This window comes from Calonectris borealis, chromosome 20 (assembly GCF_964195595.1).
Source record: "Calonectris borealis chromosome 20, bCalBor7.hap1.2, whole genome shotgun sequence".
In the NCBI taxonomy this organism is placed as follows: domain Eukaryota; kingdom Metazoa; phylum Chordata; class Aves; order Procellariiformes; family Procellariidae; genus Calonectris; species Calonectris borealis.
In genome coordinates this window covers 3,514,140-3,541,362 of record NC_134331.1, presented here as the reverse complement: position 1 = coordinate 3,541,362, position 27,223 = coordinate 3,514,140, and the positions used below count along the sequence as shown (strand labels likewise).

Here is a 27,223-nt window from a genome sequence, read left to right as displayed (position 1 = left end):
ATTATCTGAGCTTTTCATATTTACTTTTTAAAAGAGCATAGCAAAATAAGATGTTTTGTAAAGCCTGTTAGAAATGTTGATATTTCCAGGTCTTCATGCATCTGTGAGAAGGAATGCATTTTAAGGAGACATTTGTAGAGCACCAGGGGTCTACTGGAACCGCTGGTCTGTCTCCAGGTGTAAAGTTTCCGAACACCCACTTAAAGTGGCAGTTTGGTGATAAACTTAGTTGGGAATGAAGCCCCCGGCGGTCAGAAGATTGCCTTGTTCAGCAAGTGATTGATAAATATGCTTTATCATGAGTCGGATGTTCTCTAAATCATTGCAGGAAATTCTGCTCTTGTTTGTTTTTGCAGAGCTGTTGGTAAGAATACAGCAAGCAGCAAATCCAGATGTTTTACTAGTTAATTTGTATTCACAATAGCAGTTTTTCACTAGCACAGCATATCCATTGACGCGACGTTTCAGACGTTTTTACGACACAGCATCAAAAATTCAAGAAGGTGTCTGAAAATGTTGAAGCCGACATCAGGTCTTCACAGGAAACCTGCTCCCAGAATGGCAGACTCCTTGCTGTTCCCTTTGATTGCAAAGTGTTTAATAAAAAGCAAATTAGGAAATGAAAATTGTCTCATGGATCAATCAGGCGCAGCAGTTATGCCTGTTCAGCATTATCTGTCAGACATTAACCTGATTGGGAATGTCTTATTTTGTATAATAGTCTCAAAATCAGACTGAAAGGTTGACTTAAAAAATTCCTGATGTATTTTGTGTGTGCTCTGAGGCTGATAACAAACTCTGCAGTTCAAGTTTTAATAACTAGGGGGGGAGCTAAGAAACTTCAAAAGGTTCGTGATAAATGTTTTTGACAATGCGTCAGCTGAACATTAGGCAGAATCTTGGTAAATCCTCTCATAAGTGGTTTAAAATGGAGTTTTGAACTTTTCCTTCATAAGTGTATGCTTAAGATGTCATGGTATCTTTGGGTTTAAAAGATTCATTTTATCTGGTATATGTGAACCATTGGTGTTTCTGTCTACACCTCTGAGAGTGAAAGGGGGAAAAAGTTCAGCAGTTTTCTCCTTTCGGCAACCTCTGCCCCTGCTCTTGACCATGAAACTCATGGAGGCTGGAAAAAAGGAAAAGCCAGTTTTAAAGCATACTAACAAAATACTCCAGGTAAATACTACAGTAAATCTTCCGAGCTGACAAGCTTTCCGAATGACTTCATTGCGACAACCCTAAAGTGTCCTGGTTGTAGGCAAAGCAATGCTTGCACATGGCAGCTGCTCGTTGGCTTTTGTGGTTCATTGAGAAAAGCAGATGAAAGCAAGTTTACTACAGCTCTTTGAACCTTGCCTCCCTCCCCCTCTCCTATCACCTGAGCCACTAAAAACAAAGCAAAACCAATTCCTTCCTTGGCTCCTCCTGAAAAAAATGCCTAACTTTACAATTTATACTGCTGTTTTCTTTCAATTTTTATCTTTGCAGGACTTGCTCTGACTTATGGCATCCTTTGTGTTTCGAAAGAATTGAGTTTATAGTGCCATGCAGTGAAGCCCTGACTCAGCAAAATGCTTAGGCCCTTGCCTAATTTTAAGCCTATGAATAGCTCTGCTGGTCCTATCAAGGTGTTTTAGCGATATGTGGCTAAAGACTTTGCAGAAAAATGGTCCTAAAACTTTGGTTAGCTCAACTAGATATTTACAGAAAATGCTGAAAACACACCAATATTTTGTAGGAGCAAAGCAGGAAAAAATGTGCATGTTGATGATCCTAACAGTGCTCAGGGAATCTCCAAAAGACACCAATCCAGATGAAGTCTGATGTGAAATAGTGTTAAGGGACTGCTCAGGAGCTAATGCTGATGATCCACTCAAGAGCCAAAGCATATAATAAACTGCCAATCAGTCTCTTGCCTATGAATTGCGAAAAATGAAAATAGTGTAGCATCAGAGCCTACCACACTGGAAAAATGTTTGCATATATGTTTCTTTTATGTTAAGTGACCTACTTTTAAAATTCTTCACTACTACTAGAAAGACTTAATTTTGTTTCTACAGTCAAATTATTCCCTTCCTTCCTGAACCCCTTTATTTCTTCCCACACTCCCTCAAGGGAAGAAATTCTTGTACTTCACAACGGCATCTCCTACTGGCAAATCTCAGAAGCAATATAGACCGGCGCAAAAAGGAGCTGCTTGACTTGCTTGAATGGGCAAAGCCCACAGCTCGGGTGGTTTTGCAAGATCTCCACTCCCATTTTGAAATGTCAGCAAAGTGGGGCAGACTTCCAAATGTGCCCAGTGTATGGGAGTTCGTGTTAGTTCAAGTGGGATTTGATTAATTCTGTACTTTTGAAAATTACCTCTTTTCTCCGATTCCTGACTGAAGAAACCTTCTTTTCATAATGATAGCAGAAAATGGGCAACCAGCTCTTTTAGGGACACATTTAAAAAGGTATTACCATTTGCATTTTCATGCCATGTTGTAATTCATGTTCACTATTCATGAAATAGTGTTTTGTGGTTAAAATCATATATTAGGCATGAAGATTCCCAAATTTGCTGTTCTGTCATTGTGTAGTAGGACACCGTGCAGATTGGTCTTTGCAGGACTTCTCTTTTCCCCCACCCATACGTAGTTGTTGGCAACTTCACCCAGGCAATGAAGTTGATCTGATGGTAAAAGGCTAGGAGGACAGTGGAAGGTGTTCGAGAGATGTAAAATATTGCTTAAGGTGTTTTAATTTCTGTTCTTGAGGAGCAATAAAGCATAAATTTTCTGTACAGTCATAATAGTAATTGTAATGTTACCTATAGGATGGAAGAATAATTTGTGTTATTAAACACCGTAACTATTTTCAGTATAAAATAACAGATTTTCTTTTCTGTTGCAGTAATGTTGGCCCCTGCATATAGGTTGTGGAAAACTTTGTTTGCAAAAACAAAGCTATTGTTTTAACAAAAACCACAGAAATTTTGCCTTTCATATTGAATCAGTAGCATAATGAGTAGTGGAGCAATAGTTCAACATCAAAGGAGACTTCTTGGATATATAGTGTGTTGCAACAACAGCGAAAAAGTTCCCACCAGAAAGGAATTTTGCCATATGTGAACAGCAAACATATGTATTAGGTTAAAACCATAAGATTTCCTTTGCTTTACACCAAAAACAAGAGAGAACTTAAGTACAGAGGTTTTCAGTCGGGGGCTGGAATGCAGCACGGAGAACAAGCAGTGTCCGAGGTTTGGAGCAGTGGCAGTGGACAAAAGCTCTATGAAAACCCAAAAAGCATTGAGCGTGCACCGACAATTTGGCTCAAACATCAGTATTTCACTTTTTAAAAATACACTTGTTTTGCTCTGACTCATGGCATTACATCAGTGATCTTCCTAGATATATTTTCCCAATTTATTTATAGTAGTAATAAACCCAGACAAATTTACTTATCTCCATAAAATATTTTAGCAAAAATAATGATTACTTTAAAAATTCTGAGATTAATTTTGATGGGATACTTGGCCTGCTTTCTTTGAATAGAGTTGCATTTGACTCTCAATTGTGAGACCACCTAGTTAAAGGAGAAGTTTTTGCCCAGACAGCCCATACTTCCAGCTTCATGGAGAGATAAAGGTACTTGAGATTGAGCAAAAAATTTTAAAGCATCTCCATATATATTTCTGGAACAAAATTTGCTTTTATTTTTGTTAACATTCGCATGGATTTTCTTTAAAGTTCCAGAGCTAGGTTTTCTTCTCATGAACAGGGAGAGAAAACACATCAATGGATGTAATTTGAATTTAGAAGGCACTTAAAGAGGGGCCTCTATTCAGAATTATTGTTGGCACATGTTTTGAGGATGTAAAGTGGAAGCCTTCTTCTGTGGGCATTAGTAAGGAGATAATTAAAACTACAGTAGGTAATTATGGTAGCTTTTATTACTGCATCTTTCATTAACTAATTATATTAATTTGGTAACGTTTGAAAAATTCTTTGAAGATGAAAAGTGCTAACTATTACTACCTTTAGTTGTAGTATTACTCTGCACTGGTCATAAATATTGAGGTCTTTTCTTGATACAGATGCACATCCATGTGTGCAGAGTTGCTGGTACAGCTAATAAGAATTACATAGGAACATCAAAAAAAGACTCTGCCATTATCTGGCATAATCTGATCAGGATGAGCAGTGACTTTCCCGCTGACACTTTTTGTTTCAATGTGAAAATACATCGGTATTTAACATTTTTGGAAGATTTTCCTTTCCTTGTAAGTGTCGCTTATTCAACCCTCAGTACCAGAGAGATAAATTGTGATCCCAGACTTGCCACTGACGTGAGGGGAGCAGGAATCAAGCCTTGTCTACTCTCAGGAACGCACCAAAAGTAGGAATTTATTTTGGGTTGAAGAAGCAAAACATCACACCTTCGTAAATACAGTATCTTCACAGTAGTAATCAATACCAAGTAATTAAAAATAATAATGATTTCTGTTTATGTAATTCTTCCAGAACTGAATTTTCTTTTAGGGAATCCAACACTTCTTTTTTAAAATATCCTGTGGTTAAAGGATAATCAAATCGGTTTTCATATATTAAAGACTAAATCCTTCTTATATTCCCATTTCATACTTGTTCATGTGATTCTTAGAACTCTTTCTCTTACCAGCTTTTGGTTGATTTAGATTAAGCCCTGTAACTAATGCCAAAAATTTATTCCTGCCTTGAAAAGGGATTTTGTAATGCTGGCATCGTACCTTTTTGTCTCTTTATGGCTCCTTGTCAAGACTATACACTTTACAAGTTGTTTTTTTTTAAAAAAAACCCCTCTTCTGCAGCCTCAGTCTGGCCCCCAGGACTCAGGCTGAATTCCTCCGGTCCCGTGCATCATCCCAACATCTCTGCGAGCCGCACGGGCCAAACTCCGCACTAACTCCACATGTGCTACTCTGTGGTCTCCAAAGTGCTCCAAGTTACCATGAGCAGAGTTGGGTTTGAAATAAACTTCATTAAACCTTTTGCTGGTCATAATCAAACCACAATAGAATAATGGGAAAAAAAAAAGTGCCTACCCAGAAATGCAGTTCAGATGTTCCTCTCTCCGTTCATATCAGCCGGTACCCAAACGTTTCATGTATCACAGTGACAACGATGGACTCTACTTCAGTGGCGTGGTCTCAAAGCCATTACTTTTCCCTTCCATCCTTCTCATGTCTCTCAATGTTGTATGCCACCAAAACATTTACAATATGATTTTATTTTAGGATCCTTTCCATTTTTATAAATAAATCAAATGAATGTTCCTTTTATACAGCTGTAATTCACCCACATTGTTGCAGTAGAGCTTATTATCTCATTTACATTTTTAAGTGCTTTTCAAAGTGTAGGATATCTGGGCTGGAAAGCAAAACATTTCATTTCTTTGTTCTCAGGCCAACACAAAGCACTTCCAAGGTCAGGTATGGTGTAGACTTTCAACAGCAAACATGTTTACATGGCATTTGAAAGCCGGTTTAACTGAAAAAAAAATACTGTCTTTATAACAGTGATGTAAGTCAACTTAGCAAAGCTGAGGGATGGGGATTAATTCTGTACCTGGAAAAATTTAACTAAGTAAGTTAGGCTTTGTTTTCCGTTCAGGGAAAAAAGCCTCTGACACTTAAAAATTGGCCTGTTTTTTTATTTTTTTTATCCCTTTTTCTTCATCTCAGCAGTTATTAAACATAAGCGCTGTTACTCTTTGGGCAAAATCTGACACTTTGAAGCTTGTAGAATAAAAACTGCATTTCTAAACAAAACAAAACAAACCCCATTGTTTAATTTTACAAAAGAGATGTTCTGTGGTGTACCTGGGGTAAGTCGTCTGCTGTTTTTAAGAGTATTCTACGTGACAAAAGCTTCTCTGTCAGACACAGAAAAATACTTGAGGGTACTGGGTAGCTTCAGAAACAGCTATCAGCATTCAGGCTCTGGCCACTGCATAGGAAGCTTTTTGACAATAGAGAGACTTTTCCGTGTGCTCTTCAAAAGGCTGCATTATTCATGACATCCATTGTGATTCCTCCTAGAAAATTAAAATCATGGGCAATGAACTAACTTGCTTCGAATTACTATTTTCAGAGCTGATCGTATGCAGGGATCTACAGCAACCATGAGATTTTGATGTTACTTTTTTTTTTTTTGGCATGGCTTTGCTCAAATACTGATCTTTTGGTTTTACTTTTTTGTCCTTGTGCTGATAGGAAAGCTGGAATACCCAAATGAACATTAATTACTCATGGAACACCCTTTATACACAAAAGGTATAAAAGATTCTACAGAGTGACCGGTAGAGCTGGTATGCAACACAGCAATAGTCCAAAAATGGTCAAGTTGGAGGTATTCATGATTGATCAGAAGAGTTAGTCTTTTTTTCTGCCATCCCAATACAAAACGTACCAACAGCCAGTTCTGATGTGATTGGAAAAGTCTGTAAATTCATACGGTATATTCTGGTTTGGACGATTGGTGAATGGATAATTATAAGACTTGATAGTTTGCTACACTTATATACTATAGTAAAAATACTTTATCTCTAAATAGTACTCGTTTAAGACTTTGTCTGCTCTCACAATGAAACAAAATACGTGCACTCCACGCTGGCAAACACTATCTAGAGTAGGTGGACCTAACAAAGACTGTGTTATCTGAATTGCCCAAATTAAATTACTTTAAGATGCATTGCAAACCCTCAGATTTAAAGGAACCTCTCATTTTATGCTCTGCAAAATATGTTTGTCTGTTGTAAACAAGGAAAGTAAAAATGGAGAAATTAAGGAAGGAAACAGCAGCGCACCAATTCTCCTCTTTGCCACCATGTGGTTGCTGTCTTTACCAGGAACACTTTGAGATCCTGTTTTGTGTTCAGTACTTGCAGATTTGTGCGACGGAGTGTGATACAAATCTGTTCTCTGAGACAAGTGTGTGTATATATACACATATACATGCTATCTCTTGACCATCTTTAAAGTCCTGTGAAAGAGTAAAACTTGCTCTTGAGCACAAGGAGGGAGTCTGGACAGGACGACTGATGTGTAGCGAGGTTTCCTCCCTCCTTATTTTTCTCCATGCCAAGCTATGTGGACTGTATAAGCTGACCACGTGGAAGTAGCAGGAGAAGACGGGTCATACTTTGTAGTTTATCCAAAATGTGCTCTGTGAATGTTCCTGAGAGTCGTCCTGTTCTGGACACTTTGGAGTTATGGCAGGACTTTTGTCTAATTAGGTCTTTGGTGATCTTTCTGATACATGGAACAGCCCTGCTCCTTGTTACATTTCTACATTGCATGACCTGATCATTTTAGTTTTTAAATCAAAGCATGCTTGTTTCTATTTTACCTTACAAAATTAGATGTTCAAAAAGAAAACAAAAAGCCTACAATTCACACATATATTTCATTATATTAATGTAAATTCCTGGTACTGCAAGACTTGTTGAGTATTGAAGACCGGTTATATATTCAAAGCCTGGATTTCAACATTTCTCAGAAGCGGTGATATCATAAAAGTCCCTGGGCAGATTTGAAGTTCATGCTTGGGTCTGGTTAAATTTTTTGGCATCAGAACATGTAATAGTCTTATAGCTAGAAGACTTTAAAGTTAATGCCTGGCATCACTTCAAAACAATGTGCAAGATCTATCATAAGTAGTCCTCTTATCTTATCTCAATAGCAATTTTATCCTGTAAATGATTTGAGAGTACAGTATTTCAGTGCTGTGGAAAAGAGCAAGGGTTTTTTTCTGTTAAATCTTTGCACTGCGAGTACTTTTAATGATCCTGGTTTATGTACGGATATTCTACTTGAAGGAAGCAAATGTTAACCATATCGCATGTTCTGCAAAGTGCGCTAAGAGTCCGTGGACTCGTTGTTCTCTCCTTTCCAGGGCGCTCTGCAGAAGGTCTTTTTAAAAAGCAACACTGGAGGCACCTTCAGTGCCATTTCCAGCGTACCTCCAGTGCGAGTCCCTCCCAGGACCAGTCCTGGCTCTGCGCCACGCTTTTCAGCTGATGGGTAGCAATGCCCCCATTTCCTGGCATACAAAAGATAACTCAAAATATTCCCTTTCTGCTGCCCCAGCCGCCTCTGTGTCGATGTCAATCTAACATCCACATTGTGCACTTTGCTTCAAGTCAGCACTTGCAGTTAACAATGCCTTTATTCAAGCTGACAACATAACTTAAGCTTTTAGTAAATGTGTAAGTAAATGTTAAGTGTGTATTCAAACATTCAACAATGACTAGGAAACTTTAAAAAAAAAATCTTTGAAACTTTGTATTGTTTGTTTGGTGTGTATCTGTTAGAAATAACATAGACTATCAGTTCCTTGGGGCATGACTGTTCTTTTGTTAAGCATATAACAAAAAGATCAAGGCTCTGAGGGACTGCCGTAATAAAAATAAATATATACGAAGAACAATAATGACAAAATAAATTTGTCAATGCATTTTATGAGCTTGATTTAGAAGTGATTATTTCTGAACTAAATAAAGACTGGATAGTTGTGGTAAACTGACATGATCATAATATTCCTTTTATTTATTGCCATTTATACTTCATTTGTAGATCACATGCTAGACTTTACTACAGGGCGGGAGGGGAGCCCCTCATCTCGGCGAGCATCCCATTTCAATAATATGGAATACATTTTCACTGCAAATTCCAGACATCGTTTTCCAGAGAGAGGATTATTCTTCTGACTTAAAGGAAAAGTTATTGGTACACTGCAAAAGTGTTCCTAAGTTTGTACAAATAAGATGATGACAAAAATCCGAGACATTTGCAAGCATAAATGCAAATGCAATTGTTGCAATTGCAAAATTTCCATTTCCCTTTCAATCTTTGAGGATATTTATTACATTTTTAGTATGAATACTTGTAGCCTATAATAAGATAGAACTACTAAGGTTTAACTACTCCTGTTCAATCAATGGTCCTACCCGTGCAGAATAACTTTACTCAATAAGGGTGGCCAGACTGGGTCTGTCAGGTCTTAGCGGCTGTCACGTACGGCTGGACGCGACCGTAGCTGAAGGGCTGTACTGATACCGCACTGTTTTCTTAATCAGCTCAGTACCTATAAGTTTTTCTGCCATCCCGTTTTCTCACGTGTGTTTTGCACCCGTTGGTATTGTTTCAGGTCTTACAAGATGAAGTGGAAAATTACCGCATTCAGGCGCGGGCTGCAGAGAAGAAGCTGCAACTCAGGGAGCTGGAGACCCACGAGCAGGTACCGGGTGCTGTCCCCCCCAAACGCTTCCCTTGGGCAAGGAGGTTCGATGTTTAAAAATAGTATCTTGCTTCAAAGCAAAAGCACATATTTTCCTGCAAAATTTTCAGCTAGCTTTCTTTTCCTTTTTTTTTTGGTAATAAAAGAATTAAACTGTCTGAACCCTACAGGCAAATACTTATCTCATGCTCTCTATTTCAAGTTGGTATTTCAACTATTCTAGCTGTTAAATGATGCATTTATTTTGAACTGACTATACTGTTTTAATAGAGGGTTCTGAGACTATTCTAACCTGTTGTTTAATGGCTTGTATGAAAAGAATTATAATTGGACAATAACTGCGCTAAAAATAATCTTTATTCCTGATCTTATGCATTCATTGTCCTAGCATGTTGTCTGTAAACAGTTCCATATGATTAATAGTGCTAAAATTATTCTGGACACTTTCAGTGAAATCAGACATTTAATGTGCTTCAAGCAAAATAGTGTATGTAGTTTACAGACTAGTATTGAAACGGAAAGTCAATAATCTGCATTCAAACCAGATTAAATTGAAGTATTCAGGAAAATATACAGGTGGTGGTTATCTGAATCACATACGAATTTATGGATTTCTGATACAAATCGGTTTTTGCAGCATTTGAGAACTTTATTTGGTGCTGAGTAAACAGTATCCATAACATATATCCTATATAAAGCATTTCTAAATCTATACCTGCAGGAACAGTAAGTTGCGGTGGCCGTAGAGGAGTAATAATCATTAATTTCAAATATTTTTCCCCAGTTGTTGTCATGCTACTTGCACATGGGATCCCTCATTCACCCTTGGTGTTCACGTTCATGTGTTTCCTCTCAGGAGAGTCGGTGATTACCTGTCCCGCTCTCTTCCCCCTCTGCCTCCCAACTCTAGACGTTGGCCCAGGTTCACCCTTACTGCAACGCTTGCAGCACCAGAGGAATTTGGTGTAATGAGGAAGTTGGCCTACGAGCATTGCATTTTGGCTTCAAAGAGTCTCCTGGAAAAGAAGGAAAATCAGCTCTTTGGTGCATGCTTGTCCCTCCCAGGGAACAGCACTGGCCTGCACGCTATGAGAGTCCTCTTCCAAATCTCTTCTTTTTTTAAATTTATTTCTCTAATCTTTGCCACTGCCATTTTGCTTTTTTTCTGACCCATTTTGAGAGAGGATCCAGAAGAAGAAACAAAAAATTACTTGTGAAATACAGAAGTAGAAGGCTAGACATGCAGATTCACAGGATGGTCCCCCTTTTCTGCCTTCAAGGTTTTCTCTTACATGAGCACCTGGTCTAAACCAGCCTACAGGACTATCCTGTCCGCACGAAATTAATGAAGGACTAGCTCAGCTGGTAATGTCCCCTTCCCCAGTATAAATGGAACAGAAATGTTATTTAAATGGCACTGCACCATCCAGCTTAGAGCTTTTCCTGCCAGGTGGTAATATGTTAGCAGACTTATGGTAACGCTCATATCTGAGTTCCTCAACGGTCTTGTCTGTGCCGTTCATCCGTTGGGACTTTCTGAAGAAGCTGGAGCCATTGAGGATGTTTTTGTTTAGGTGGCTGTGGTCTATTTTGCAGACAAACGTTTTGAAAGTTGTTAGTGTGTCTCCTCTGTGACTGGTTAATCCATTAGTTATGCTTATCTCTCCAGAAGAAAAATGCAAAAATGACAGCTCTGACATATTTCCAGTTATTATGTCTTGGCCAGGCTACCTGTAAACATGTTCATCAAGTATTAACAGTAGCTAACAACTCATCAGCCGATCAGGGAGTTGAAATATTTAAGGCAGTAACTTAGAACTTGCTTTCTGCTTTTACCAAATATTGTCTGAATCGGAATTGCATAAAACATCAAAATTTGCGCTGGCTCTATTACAAAGGCCGCTTTTCTGAGCTTTTACATGTCTATAAATAAGGAGGAGAGAGGGTTAAACAGCTTCTGTTTTTCATTAAAAGGAAGAATCTTGTGTTTTGATTCTATAACAACAACAAACAAATGAATGAGACATGAAAAAACATTTTGTTGTGCTTTTAATTAAAAATAAAAAGCTGTTTCTCGTTATGGCTTGTTGGGTGGTATCTTAGTGCTCCATGTTTGTCTTTTTTTCACTGCAATGTCCTTATAACTCTTCAGTCTCTAAGAGTGACTGACAGATCCACGAAGCTTAACTCTTTGTGACAGTAACCCTCTGGTGATCGCACAGAGTTAACCTTTCTTTATTATAATTATCCAGAGAGACAGAGACAAACTATCCTATAAATAAGGGGGGGAATGTGTTAGAAGGACTCTGATGGCAAGCCCTGAGCTGTCTAGCGGCGAGCGTGGCACTGCAGCTGAAGATGAGCTGTTGTTTTTATGGAGCTTTTTCGTTCCAGTACTTCATGTTCTTGTATGAACTTGTGTTTACTCCTGTTTACTTTTTCGATCCTCTTTACAGTGTGAGTAGATGCAATCGCGTTGTATCTGTGTTGTTTCATCAGTGGTGCGGTATGGCAACGTTATCCGAATGATGCGTTCCAATGCAGATAAATGTACATTTCTCAAAAGTGCCTGGGAACTTCTCCCACTTTGACTAACCTAAATAATTTTATCTTTTCCATAAAGGTTGTCCTGTCTCTGCTAAGCATGGTTTTCTAGGACAATGGTCCCTGTGTTCAGTAATATTACTTCGAGATTGGAGTCTCAGAACTTCATCTCAAAATGCTGGATGTTTCCTTCAAAAATCAGATGTCCAAATTCTTGAGACATATGTAATTGTATTCATGGAAAGTGGCAAACTAGCAGTAAATAAAGTGTAACTCACACTTAATACGTAGTTTTTTATATACAGGTTTCTTGATATATCGTCCCAAGACAGTTAAAGCAGTCCTAGGAAATTTGGGTGCATCCAAACCTTTTCCTTGCAAAGCAATGCTGAAGTTTCTTCTACCTCAGTAATATGTAGCTGTGGGAACTGGCTTCTCGTCAACTAATCCCATTTAGGTTATGTTCCTGTATCGTATACTCTTGTGGTTATCACTTGTTTGTCTCTGATAGTTCCTAGATCTAATGTAAGACAAGATTTCTGATAGAAAGATCTTTCGTTCTACTAAAAGTGTTTCTCTTCCTTGAGTCATATGGCTTTGTGTAGTTGTCAGTCATGGTTAAAAAATCTAAATTGTTCATACAGCAGACTTTACATCCTGTGAATGTGTAATTAAAAATGACACACATCACTGAGAGCTTAAGCGTGTGCCTTAATGAATCCGGGAATTTAGGCATGTGCAACAAATTTTGCTGAATTGGAGCAATAAAAGTTAGTGGTAGCAATCTTCTTCCTTTATTACTTAGATTTCTTTAGAATACCTCATTTCATTTAAAATTCCTTTTTGTAAGGGTAATCACCCCGACTCAGTATACTAAAAAGCTCCGAGAATCTCTCTTTTGAGAATTACATGCAAGAATTTTTTCAGAAAAAAAGCCCTATTCTTTTCATTCCTTGTTCTAATGTTTTTAACTATAAGGGTGGAGTATGATGTAATATTTCTAATTGGGGATAATAGAGAGAAAAAAGTTCCTCATGTTCGCAAACAACTGAAGTAGCATCACTATAGATACCCAAACCATAGGAATACTCCTCGAAGCAGTCAAGTCACAAATAGTCTTAAAGGAGAGAGATTCTCTGAAGAGAGAAAATCAATTATGTTCAATTCATGAATATTACTGAGGAAATGAAGGAGAATACCAATGTAGATTTCCAGCCCTTTAATTTCTTTTTTCTCAAACAGCTTATAAAAAAGGGAGAAAGGAGTTATCTGAATAAGGATGTTGTAGAAGTATTTGGAATAAAATGGAGCAGCTTAGTTTGTTAAGTGGATTTCACTAATGTTCAAATGAAACCAGGAATGATAATTGTAAAAGAGCTATGATTCAAAAGCATTCAGTGAGTTTTCATTTTTAATGTTTATTATTCTGACTTGCTCAATTTTTTATGACTGCTGGATATTTACCACATTCAGGCTAACTTACTGTTTCCATGCCAACTAAATATATTTGTTCTCAGATTAAGGCTGTGATGCATCGTTCTGAAATTTTAGTTGCTGTGTAGCACAGAGAACTTCTAACATTTGCCACACCTTCTCCTTGATGGGAATATTGCTACTGCCTGCAGATTTGTGGAGCTGAGTAAAGAAACAGTAAGGCAGAGATAAGCAATGTATGCCTATGTCCAAGGTATGGGTCTCAAATAGTTCTTAATACAACGATGGCTGGAAGACTTGAGTAATATTAATATCCCTTTAGTTTAGGGCTTTTGGTCCATATTTCTTTTCAGCTTCATTTTTAAAGTTATCACAGAGTTTTAAATGCAATCAGACAAATTCACAGAAAATCTTTGCCCTCACTTCCATTGTCCTGCCCTGCTATATATGCTCTGGAAAAATCAGGTGGAAGCAGCGGAGTTTCCTCCATCTGGAGGTGGGTGAACCACTGCAGGAAGTTTGGTACCAACCAGGCTCTCTCCTTTACGGGACTTTTAGCTCAGGTGCCCCAGGTAACTGCGAACGCCAGGCAGTGCTTCTGGGGCCCCTGCCTTGAATTTCCAGACTTTCTCAAAGGGTTGTCTTTCTCAGAACATGTGAGAGTCGTCTAAAATCAGGCTAATAAGCTCTAGGTTAGGTATTTAAAAATAAAAGTTTGCTGGGTGGCCAGCTGCAGGTGAGGAGGATTTCGGCAGCCTTTGTTTTGCAGAGCCGGCGAGCACTTTGGAAACTGAGAAACAAACACTCAGCACGCACTGGAGGTAGTGATGAAATTCTGCCATTTGCTCTGGTTGCTTCAACCCACGTCACCGAAACGCTTCCAAAATTTTCCCCCAGGGACCCATTTCTGCTCCCACAGAAATGGGAAGCTCAGTCTAGGTTTGAATGATCTTAACCACAGAAGTGATTCACAGCGAGCAGCCCTTGCACTGTCACTGCCCGCGGAATTAACCCCTCGGGCAGGCAGCGCCGGCACCAGGGCTCGGCAGGGCGATGGGGAAGAAAGTGCACATCTGAAAGACGTTTCCACTGTGACTTTCAAGAACAGCGACACCAAATATTGTCACCTTAAAAGAGTTCCTGCAGTTTCTGTATGCGACCAGCGCGGACCGGAGAGGCTGTATCTGAAGAGCATCTGGTTTTCTGCAATTCTGCGAGGCTGAGGAGGGACCCTCCCTCCTTGTCCATTCGCTTCTGTCCAGCCATTGCTCTGCCCACACCCCAAGCACTGGGGTCAGGAGGGTACCGCGTACTTCAGCTGTTTTCCTCCCATAAAGCATTTCATGTATGTATATATATTGTGAGAAATGTCGCTCCCACAGGCTGGCACCTGAAGATCTGCTGGTTCAACGCCTGCAGACAGCACAACAGAAGATTTCTTTTCTAACTACTTATGGTGAACAAATGCCAAGTTTAAAACATTTTTGTGGAAAAGAAGATGTCGGAGAGCCACATACAAGCAGTGAGGAATCTGATGTAAGCGAGAGCACGCTGGTACCCAGACCAAGACATCCGTTTCTTAGTATGTTGTTCTCTTTTCAGACTTCCTGGTAGAGGCTCTTGGGGAAGAATCAGACTGATTCTGGTTATATCTCTATAAGGGACCTTTCATGGATATAGGTGCCCCTATAGGTGTATGGCAATGTTGACGAAGGTACCATAAAATGACTACTGACATTATTCTACCACTTTTACGTTGGTTAGTGTCTATCATACATGCAATGCCACTGATATATTCATTAATCACTTTGATACAAAAGTGCCCCCCAATTTTTAATTAAGACTGAGGTTGTTAGAATAAGTCATAACTTTGCATTTGTAATTTTTTATATTTTGTATAGCATTTTCTTTAACAGCCTACTATGAAAGGAATGCAGAAATGAACAGAATATAGTAAATTATACTGTATAGCATGAAGTTTCAGATTAGCAGAAGGAGATAGAAGCTGGGATTCAAGCACAGAAAAACAGATTTGCAGGTGGGATTTGAAAGGAGCTGGAAATCAATGGAGTTGAAAGTTCCCGGGAGCTCCATATGGCAGGAACTGCGGGAGAGAAGGCTCTCACCAACTGTGCAATTGTCAAAGGGAAAAGAGGTAGATGATGATGATGTGCGTGTGGAAGTCAATGATCAAATGTTAGCTTTGGTAATCCGACACAACTGGAAAATACACAAATATATACCTACTTCATAGAACAGAATGAATTAGAACGAAGTGGACAGCTGGAGAAAGACAGTAAAACAGAAACTACAGAACAAATAGTTAAAAGGAAAAAGAGAATTTTCACCAAAAAAGAATAGAAGCATATGCCGGCATGCAGGAATTAGAGAGTATTTTAAAATGTCAGTTTTGTACCTCTTTGTCTTGAGTAGCAGTGAATGAGAAAGAGATCTTTCTTTTAAGAGAGCAGTACATCATTTTAAAGCGTCTGTGGTTTGCTTGCATATTATCAATTAAGGGAATTTCGTTCTTTCAGAAGTGTTTAAAGTAGGACTACAAGGGACAATAATGCTGGTATTTAATGCAGGGAATTAAAAAAAAAAGAAGAAATGTCAATGCACGGAGGAGCCAGTCGGGTGACAGAAGAGAAGAGCGGAGACACCTCATCTCCAGTGCGGGCTCTCAGCGATGCGTGCTCAATTAGTGAGCTGTCTCATTCATTTTTTCTAGGTGACGAGGTGCCTGGATGGAGCTAAAAAGGACTGGAAAAGGCCAACTTTATGCTGATCTTTAACATCATTTAAATTCTAAAGTATTATTTTGTTTGCAATTCTATCAGCACAAAATGCCATCGATCAGAGGTCCACCCGGGAAGCGCAGCAGTGGCTTCTCCTGCGCCACCCCTCCTCACCCATCCCCAAAGCTGAGCAGACTCCTACCAACCGTGATGCTTGTAAACCTGGCAGCTTGTTTTCCAGTTGAGACGCTGATTAGATTTTTGTTCTTGAAAGAGGAGAAATGGTGATAGTAAAAGTAGCTTCTGGTTATTATCTACAAAGATTTGCTTGTTCGCACAGTCAGTGTGAAAATACTGAGCCTGATCCGGCATGCTGCTGAGCTTTGTCAGCTCTCCCTGTCGTTCGTGAGCACTCAGCACCTCTGCGGATCAGACGCTGAAACCTCGACTTGCTGAACCACCCCAGGATGGGAAGGATTATATAGAAGGTAACACATGTGGAATGTAAAACTGAAATACAGAAATACATTCCAGTGGTGGTGTCAAAGATGCTTATAGCTTTATTTCAGACTTAATTATCTTGATAGCGTATTAGGAATCGACAGAGCCAGAGATGAACACCATGTGTTTTCAGCTTTGGCCCAGCAGCGCTGGTTTAAGTTTAGGTTTAGGTTTAGGTTTAAGTTTGGGTTTGGGTTTAGGTTTAGGTTTAGTTCCAGCGGGTCAGGGGGTGTGAGCCATGTCTGAGTCCCCTTCGCCCCGAGGAGGGGAGGGCTGCTCCTGGCACAATAATGACCTCTCCGGCCGGTGGAAGGACGGCATTGACAAGAGCTGAAGGAAACACTGCTCGGGGACAAAGATGGCATCTGCAATGACTCATTTGGAAGGAGGGGAAAAGAAGCCCGGGATCCTCCAGATCCCAGCTGGAACAATAGCGGAGCCCTGGAGAGGGGGAGGTTGAGAGAACAGCGCGAATTTTCTAGCCACAACATTCCTGGTTGTTCTATGGTGTTGACAGTGAAAGCTTTTATTCCTCTCCAACTCGCGTAATCCCAAGAATGCTGTTCTTGCCATATGCAGCCCACTGGTGTTTTTTTTCAAAAAAGGTTTGCCTGCCTTCCCTTCCTTTGCAGCTATGAATTATATAGACTCGTATTGCTTAACTACAAACAGAGGATTTTCCAGGTGGGAGATCTTGGTTAAGAAAAGAAAGATATCGAAATACAAGCCACTGAAGTAATAAGGCTTCTTGGATGCAGGTTGGAAAAAAAAAAACGACTTAGAGCAGAAAGCTCAGCGTGGAGCGAGCAGCTCAGCATAACTGGAGGTCCCCGCGGGTTAGTAAAACAACAAGGCAAAAATGTTTTGGACGCTCAGATGGTTTACTAGCTAAAGACAGAAAAACAAAGAGGACAGCTATGCCACCAATTTATGTTTTATTGAAACTGTCAGGACAGAGGAGGTTCTCCAGCAGTATTTTCTCAGTGGAGAGCAACATGGTGTACACTTGACAAAATAACTTGCTCAGCTGATCTTGCTTGGTTACTGTTTTCAGCTGAGCCAAATTCATGCAATTTATAGCGTTCATTACTTTTCTTAAGAACTTGAGAACATTTGTATCAAATTGCATTCTATTTCTCTAAATCTGGAAGAACCATATTTCAACGTACGTTTCACAGTAAGAATAGAAATTCCCACTGCCTGAAATAAGAGAGGATGTGGATATTCATGTTTGATTATATTGTGAAAAGACAAATGTTCAGGCCTGGTTCTTCATTGAAAAAATGGATACATCGTTTGACTCTTCAGTAGGAGAAATTGTTGGAGAAGATTTCAAGCTCCACTTAAATATTCTCTTACGACAGAACACAGAGATCTGAAGTTTAAGGAAATTTCAGATTTTGGTAGATTTGGTTCCTTGGTTATAGACATTGCTCAGCGTCCCCCAGCCAGCTGATGGAGGAAGGGGCCCATACAGACTCGTAGCAGTTCTGTGGGAATAGAGCTATGTTCACTTCGAGTTTAGGAGTGCTGAGAAGCAGAGGAGGAGTCACTGCAATTAGGAGAACACAAACAAGCAGTGATTAATCATTACTTTGACATTCTTTGGGTTGTTGTTTGGTTTTTTTGGGTTTTGTTGATTGGTTTTTTTTTTAATTGGGATGGCATCATAGTAATTTGTCCTTCGCTTGCCCTTCTCAAAGTGCTTTCAGAAAATTTCTTCTGCAATCTTCACATCACCTGAATGAAGTTGGCCTACGCAATATTATTACTATTATCCTCATTTAGAAGGATGAGACTTTAGTCTGAGATTAAATGGTTTGCCTAAGGCTGAAGGAGTTATTTTTACCTTCTTGGTACCCTAACCTGTCTTCAGATTTACTACAGCAGATCTTTCACGTCTTCTTTGAGAGATGTGTATTGCAGAACAGATGCATAACCTTTTAAAAGAGATTTCTCTTTTAAACAGCATTGTAACATACCATTGTTTAAATAATGCAGGAAAGGATTTGAGAGAGGCGGGAAATTACTTTTCTCATCTTACTCCCCCTGAAACGTGGAGAAAATTTAAAAATAATAAAATGATCCTAATTATGCCTTTTGGTCACTATCCTAGTATTTCCTGGCACACGTGGAATTATTATCCTTCACAAATATTATAAACAGGCAGAAATTAAGATACTAAAAAAACCACAACACCTTAGTTAAGTGAACTGCCTTTTGATTCTTATCTGGCATAAACAAAATGTTAACTTCATGCCCTTCAAGACAAGATTTGTTTTTTTAAAGGAACTTGAACAACTCTTATGTGGTCCCTTCATGTGCTTTGGCAATGTATACTTCAGTGTTTCATTTGCATTTTCCTTATGCATCTCTGGTTCAGATCAAGTAATTTACAATTGAGATCTGGAGAAGATCGCAATTGTTTTGGGGGTTTTTAAATTTTTTTTTTAATGAGAAGGGGATTTTGCACCAGGGCCAGTGTGTTCTGGATGAGGAACTCAGCATCACAGACCTCCTGGAAGTAAGAAGGGAGAGCTGGTTATCGTGAACCTGCATGAGATACGGCGTGGTTGTGGCTGGATAGCAAAGCAGCGAAGAGAGGCAGAATACCCTCTGTTTGCAGGCCGTTCTTAGCACACGGACTAAAATGCATCTGGTCAGCTTGAAGATACTGTATTTCTGCTGGATGTGCTTAAGTTGTTTCTTTCGAAAAGGAAGGAGAGAGACAAAGTGCAGCTAGGTGCCGACGGGACTGGTTCCGGATCAGTCCTGTGCTCCCTTCTGCTTCTGACCCAGCCCCACAAACGTCCTTCGGAAGCTTTTAGAAGTAACGAGTAGCGGCAAAACGGAGGTGTGCCACTTGAAGACTCCTTGAAGTAGTAAAATTGAAACTCGCCTTATGCTACTGAAAAGCCTTGGGCCAGCAGTTCCAAACCGCTTGGTTTGGAAAGCTCCATTTTGGATATTTCTCTTCTGGGCATCAAAACCAACTTTTATCTCTTTTGAGAATAGTCAATGCCCAACTATGACAAGATCTCATGGCAGTCTGTGAAATTATAACTTCCCTGCTTTTTTCATCACGTTGTATAACTGTGTGAATATTTGTCTCTTCTTTTTTTTCTAATTTATCGTCTGACTAAGCATACATGAGCTATGTGTGGCAACTTCAGCTTTCAGTTGTTTCTCCTGACACCAAAGATGATTGATGGTAAAACTTTAAACCTCATATGTTAGCCACCAACCTGAATAAACAAAGACCAGTGTGGCAGCTTAATATTAAAAGCTATAAAACCTTCCTGGGGGTTCGTGGATTAAATCAACTCACCAAAATGAATTTTCAAAAAAAGCTTTCTCAAGACTGAAGAAAAACGAACACAACAGTAAATGAAATAGAGCTATCCTCATCTAGCTGACTAAAGCCCTCCTGAGGGCTGAAGAATTGCAATTTTAAACATCTCTCAAGAGTGCAAGAGGAGACACAGTATTTGTGGATCCTAGGGAGGCAGCTTGAGGCTACAAAAGAACAAAAAAGCCTTTAAGGCACAAAAAAAAAAAAAAAGTAAAAAAAGATCCTTGCAGACATGGCTTTCATTGGTCAAAAATAAGTGTTAAAAAATAAAAACCTTCCCCCATTAAAATTAGTATACATTAGCCCAGTTATAAGAAGTGATTCAGATTTTTGCCATGCACTATTTTAATCTCTTGGGTCAATAAACCTTGATAGTAACTTCAGCCAAAAATATCAGCATGTTGTTTATCATAATATGACAGGAAACAGCTGGGGTCTTATTTTCATCTTATTGTGATGCAATTACTAGTAAGCACAGTTGAAAGTAACATTTTTTGTCTTAGGAAACAAACAAATTGCAGTTGTATCCCAAAGAACAGTTTTCACTGCAAAAAGAGTGTGTGTCTTCTCTCTGAACTAGAGTAAGAAATCAGCCCCAAGCAATACTTCAGCTAGCGGGACTTGTTTCTCATTTTCCTTCTCCATTTTCAGCCGACCCAGTAGTATATATCCTTACTTTAAAGCACAGTACCTATTTCTTCCTGACTTTCTAAGAAACACCTTTGTCAAAGGGAACAATCCCCTTGCTCCTTTGCAGAGTTAATAGCAAACGTTAACAGCGTTGTGAAAGCAGGTATTTAGCGGACACTTGCAGATTAAACTATTAAAACCTGGTTGAAAGAAGACTGTTGCACAATTAGAACATTATTCTTTCACGCGCAGAGCTGTATTCAAATTTTTGTTGCATCTACTTACAATGAAACGTTCTTGACTTTCTTTTAGGGAAAATTATAATAAGGGCCTCTCGCTGTGTGCCTGGCACCGGAGGCAGCTGGTGTGAGTCCTCGATGCTCTGTAGGCATGGCTAGATCGTGGGGTAGTGAGTTATACCAGAGGCCAGGCTCAGCTCCTGACATCTGCATCCCCCGTAAAGGGAGAGCTTGAGTGCAGTCAGGCCCCTGCCATGGAATTTCTGTGCTGGTTGGGTCACCCCAACATATTGGCAAGGTGATCGATCCTCTTAATCATGAAATAGATCTCTATTATTCAAAATTTAGGAAATAAAAGCATTTTGCTATTCTAGCTGCCTGGTTTTGCTCCCATTTCACCAAGAACAAATGTAACATGTTGAATTAACTGAAATATATGTTTCTGCTCTATCAAGGTCCCCGCCCAAATGAGCTGTTGGCTCAGAAAATATTTATCCTGGCAAAGCACCTATGCATAGCTTTGTAAGCCTTTATAGAAGTAGTAGCATAAATTTATCGGGGTAACTTTCAAAAACATAAATTTTGATCACTGGCTTATATACAAGGAGAGTTCAAACAAGGTTTCCTGTCTCACCGTTTTTTTTTCTTTAGATTTGCATAGTGGCATCACTTACTTGCAGCTCACAAGGAAAGCCTCTAATTGCCTATTTGCATAGAGATTTGGAGATTTCTTCTGCATGTTGGAATGACTCATAGACAGAATTTTCCTAAAGTTTCATCAGATTGTTTTATTCCTTTTGTATTGATAATTGTATTATGCATAATGCATATTTTGGCATGACCTGCTTTTTCCGAAAGATGGTAATTGGCACGTCTTGCAATGAACTTTGTGTTCGGTTCTCACGTGTTTAAGCGCGTGCGCTCCTTGCAAGCTGGGAGCTGGAAGTTATAACTCATGGCTTCTTCAGATGTGAGACTGAGGTTTTGATTTGTGGTTGCAATGGTAGATTTAAGCAATTTGGTAACTAAAACAAAATTAGCACAAAATGGCGTTGGTGTGTAAATCATTGGAAAAAAGATTCAATTTGAAAGTTCAAAGATATTTTATAAGTTAATCTGATATAGAATCCCTTTTATCCTTTATTTACATATTCAGCTGCTAATCCAGAAAAACACCTAAGTAGTTGCTTAATTTGAATTAAGCAGTTAATCCTATTGGAAGTTAAGTACAGATGTGAGGCCCCGATTCAGCCAAGTAATAAAGTGTGCGAGCAGTCCTGTGCAACTCGACGGACAGAGCTGAACCAGGCTCTCTGTACTTTCCCTGGGTCAAGATTCAGCAAATACAACCCCACCAGACAGATACGAAGCACAATCTTTCCAGCTGATCTGTCTTCATTTAACGTTGCTTTGTAACTGTACTGTTTACTCAGCATCTGTTGAATAAGATTATGGACTAAAATGTCCTCCTTTAGAGGAGGATGGTGTGAACATGAACCAAATGTTCACGTCATTTTGGTGTGAACGTCTGATCTCGTAACGTCTAAGATACTCGAACCTATTTGTTGAAAGTCCCATAGCCTCAGTGAAGTTGAGGAAGACGCAAAGTGCAATGAAAAATAGTTGCATGATGAATAAAAAAAGGGCCTTAAAAGCACCTGGAAGTTCAGATATTTTGTAAAAAAATCTTGGGAAACAGTAATTCATCTCGTCTAAGGGAGTAAGGGGCAAATATCACTCTACTGACCTGGTTCAGATCCCACCAAAGACAAAAAGAAAACTTCTGACTATCGATTTGCAAAGTGTATGTCAGTATAAATGCTCTATTGAGATAGATTTAGCAATGATTATTGCTTCTTCAGACCACGTCCCAACAAATGCCTTACTGTTTTCTTTTCATTTTTTCCTCCTCTCTGTACATCCTTTGTTCTTATGTTTTCTTTTTCCTTTCTTCCTCTTTTTTACCTCTTTTGCTCTTTACAGGTCTTTGCTGATCTTTCTTCTCTCTCCTTCCCTTTCTCTTGATATTCCAATTCTGAGCTTACTTGGACTCCAAATTGGGCAAAAGAAGCAAAAAAGTTACTCTCCGGCTTCCAAGAGTAGCCATCTATATATAAATCTCTTTTCATCTGTTACAGATGACCCATATACGACAAGAATATGAAACCACACTCAAAGGTCTGATGCCAGCATCTTTGAGACAGGAACTTGAAGACACCATTGTATCTTTAAAATCTCAGGTAAATTATTATTATTTATCTTCAAGCTTTTGGACTGGATAAAAAACGTCTTTTCTAGACAAGAAATTATGACTGTCTAAAATTTGGCCAAAAATACTGAATAAGTCTGAAAACCAAATTATGGCAGCACTCATATGCTTCTCACTCAGTCATGTTTCACAAGGCTTTTCTCCTCCAGTTTCCTCGCCTTGAGAGCTACCATATTGTGTCTTTTGATCCCAGATTTTGCTTCAGTTGGCAATTGAAAGTAGAAATTATGCTGTATTCAGTATTAGCTTTTTTTTTGTCAACCTTTCAAATATAGCACATAGTTATCTCTCATCTTCCTTACCCTATTTCTCCTGAAGAAATCATTTAAAGGATGCGTGTAAAGGGTGCAGAAAAGAATGAGAAATCATTCTGTTTTCTTTCAGCCTATGTAATAAAGCAAATGGGATATTTCTCTTAAGATAGGAGTTCAAATGGTCATTGTGTTATTTCTACATTTTCCAATATAAAGAGGCTCTAATAGACTTCTGTAACTGCTTTGTTTTTAATATTGCAAAACACTAGCTCATCTAGAAAAATACAGAATCAATATTATTTATATGAAATAGACTATAAAACTGGCTAATAGAAATATCAAAATGTCATTGTAAATAGGCAATTACTAACGAATTGGGTGTGTTTCTTGTACGTGGTTTCCACAGAAGTTATTTGATGCTGTCCTATTCAGTATATTAGGAGCTGGAAGAAAAGAAAATGTCATTGTTGCCTGAACTCACATGAGGAAGGGTAAAGAGCAATAGAGAGGAGTGATCATAGATGTGGAATAATGGTAATCCTAAGAAAACCCTGTCACTGTTTGCATATGGCCCAGTGCAGGACTGCACATTTAAACGTGTCGGGAAGGACTGGGATCTGTCCTGGGCTGAAGGGAAGAAATGAGAGAAAGGCAGGGCAATGCTCAGGGTGACTCAGAGCTGCCCATGAGCTCTGGGAAGAGCAAAAGCCCTGAGGACACAGCATACAAGTTTAGGCTCGATACCAGCACACGCCTTATACCAATTTTCAGGACCGTTTTTCAAGCAATTATAGATCTACAAACTCTCCATTTCTCTTTCTTGTGCAATCTCTCTCTATGGCGATGGTTGGTAATTTAACGTATTCGGGTTTTTTTCCCCCCTTTTCTTTTTTCTTCACAATGCACAAGGGTTATTCTGTAGTACTTTTTGCTATGCATGAGACACTTTCCCTGGCAAAGTGTGCCTTTAATAGAAGTAGGACATTTTCCCAGGGGGAAACTTTCATATTCCTATGTGCTAGCAGTGAGACAACTTCAGACTATGGTTGTATACACTCCGCTTACATGTCAAAGGATTCCTAATGGAAGTGATGCTCCTTCTCATATCAATAGTTGTGGGAAATAAAGAGTTAAGGATCTACAATCTACAGTTGATAGTAAAAAGCTATTTTTAACGTGTGGTTGACTATTAGCACTGTCTGGTAGGAAGCGTTACTCTGGAGCTAATATAAGAATACCACACCTTTTAATGAGTTAAAAAGAAGTAGAATCTGATATCCACCTGCAGGGCTTCTGTAAGCAGCAGCAGCATTTCAAAAGAGTAAAAGTAACTACACACACGAAAACCTGGGTGCTATCCCAGAAATACATAGCTGCCGGCTGTATTTCCAGCAGTACGCTGTCGTCGCAGACCACTCAGTAAGCAGGGCTCTTTCTGAAGCACAGGTGTCCTCATCTTTGAAAATTGTTGAAATTCCTGTTTGAAAACATCAGACAAGAAGGGCAGTAGAATCTCTGCACCTGTCAGGATTATTTATTGTTGGAGGAGGATGAAGAGGATAGGCTGAGTAAAAGCACCAAGCAGTGATAAAAATAAACAAACAAAAAAAAGAAAATACTTGAGGCTTGGGCAAAGTTTTCTAAGAACGTTGCTATATATAAAGTATGCTGCCCAATTGTCTGCTCCTGGTGAGTCGTCCAAAAGTGGCCACAGTGTATTAATAAACATTAATTTTCATACACTTCAAGAACAGGTGAGTACCTTCATCACAAGAGCAAAAGTGCAGGGATCAGAGCACAGGCGTCATACGGGAGTTGAGAGTAGAGCTGGAGCTCCCAAACCCTTGCATAACCCCTCTGGTACCACCGGCTGAGTTTAAAAACTGTTTTGACTCTGTTCCTAAAGGAGCAGATAGTGTGCAGCTGGAGCAGGGCCAGGGGAGCCATGCTAACCATCTTCTATCAAGTATTCATTCTAGTATGCAGCTAAAGCGTTACTGCATTTTATTTTGCAGGATAGACGAGAAAAACACCCTTCATGGAATGAGCGCAAATTTATTAATTAGAATTTATTAATTACACGATTTTCATATGGGATGTATTTTACAGGTAAATATTCTGCAGAAGAGAGTCTCTGTCCTCCAGGAAGAGCTGAACGCCTACCACGGCAGAAGGTACGTGATTATCTTTGATCAATTTGTACCATTTCACACCTGTGGATCCCAGTTATTGAAGTTTTACGGCTTAATTAAAACACTCAAATACGGTTGCAGTTTTAAAAGATCCTTATTTTCAGTAAACAAGCGTCTGAGAATTTTCCCAGTGCTTAGTCAGTACTATTAGAGCAAGATTAGAGAACTTGCAGGTGCATTACAAGTCTGGGCTTTGCCTCGACGTTCATGATGAGACAGTGGCTCGCTGCACAGCTGCAGCTCTGCGGTGATGCCACCTCCTTTTAAGATAGAAAACAATGATGCAATGCATAATATTACAGATCACATCTTCAAAGTACCGGATCTTCATGAGCCTGAGCTTTTTTCAGACGTTTACACCCTCCAATATAAATTATGGCAAGTGCTGCAGCAATAAAAAGCCTTGCTGTGCCTTTAGAGTAAGTGATTCACATGGAGAGGTGAGTAAAAGGAAACTTCCTAGGAAAGCCACTCCATCTTTTTTATATTTATAGACTTTGATGATACGTGCATATCTCACATGAGGATTTCTGCAAGTAAGAATGTGTGCTTGTAAAAATAGTGTAAAAATTTGTCAGATATTTAAACATTTGTAAAAATGTTAACAGTGTGGAAGTTGTCTGAAAATATTAATCCTAAACTGTTTGTTAACGAGAATTAGCTAAAGCTAATCGGAAACTGAAAATGTCAGATTCTTGGTAATATGCCCAGCGCAGGTAACCGTGTTAGATAAATATAAAGCTGTAACGTACTCTCTAGACTCTCTCCAATAGCAGCGGTAGCATTACCAAGGGATGCATTTTGTCTCAAACTTATTCTGAATTAGTGTCTTCACAGTTAGGAAAACAGCTGTTTCAAAAGAAGAATAATCACGTACCATTAGGTCAGGCCGGGCCACAGATGACTGAAACGCCGGGGGTGGAAGGAGCCCCAGCCATGTCCTGCGGGAGAGGAAGGGCAGGGACAGAGCCAGCGCGGCACACAGCAGCTCCTCCCCGGCGGGGCTGCCGCCGCCTTTGCTCCTAGACTTGGAGAAGCTTTTGTGCTGCTTCTGTTCAGGGAAATTCTCTTCCTGACCAGATCTTTTTCCAAGACTACATTCACCCGAAATTTTGTGTTAGCGTTTACCTGGCCCTCCTTCACTGAAATACTGCTTTTTGCTGCTTTAGCGCGCGTGCGTGCCCACGGCTGGCGGTGGGATGTGGCTCCTCCGTGGCACGCGCCGCTGCCTGCTCCTGAGACCCGACACAGCAGCGGTCCCGGCCGTCCCAGACCCGCTGCCGACCGGACCCAGCCCTGGCCTCAGCCTGTTATGTTTTTATAGTAAGAATAATAAGATTTGACTAATGAGAATCTCTTCGTTTTCAGGTAGCTGGAGCTGTTGGATTTCTGCGATTGCCAAATGGACTGCTTTGAATAGGTTTGAAGATTTGGCTCTTGTAAATTAAAATGCAAAGATCAGTGGCTGTTTTGTTAGCACATAAAATGTAATGAAGTCCATGAAAACACATCCATTGCTCGTGCCAGCATGTTTTTAGTTGTATCTTCCTTCCATTATTTTTTTTATCATTATCTTATTACGGACTTATGCTTTCGATATACTGTGTGTTTGACTCCGTGCTGAGCTTGCTTACTGAGCGAGTAGAGTTTCCTCTACTAATATTTTTGTTATTACTTCCCAGTACCATTCTTTTCACTTTTATACATGAAGAAAATCCCATTTTCTATTATTATTGTCCAAGATATTTTAACATATTTTGACATTGTTTTGTGTCCATGTGTTTACATAATATTAAAATATTAT

General features: G+C 39.4%; 1 protein-coding gene across 3 annotated transcripts in view; it reads left to right on the top strand.

The window, feature by feature from the left end:
* CEP112 (centrosomal protein 112) overlaps positions 1-26,929 on the top strand; it is a 170,503-nt gene extending 143,574 nt beyond the window's left edge. For all 3 annotated transcript variants that reach the window (XM_075169444.1, XM_075169445.1, XM_075169442.1), the window contains 4 exons: positions 9,177-9,266; positions 22,843-22,944; positions 25,337-25,401; positions 26,788-26,929. In XM_075169444.1, coding sequence (XP_075025545.1) covers positions 9,177-9,266; positions 22,843-22,944; positions 25,337-25,401; positions 26,788-26,791 — 261 coding nt within the window. In that variant the 3' untranslated portion in view covers positions 26,792-26,929. The remainder of the gene's footprint in view (positions 1-9,176; positions 9,267-22,842; positions 22,945-25,336; positions 25,402-26,787) is intronic.
* Positions 26,930-27,223: the final 294 nt, after the last annotated feature.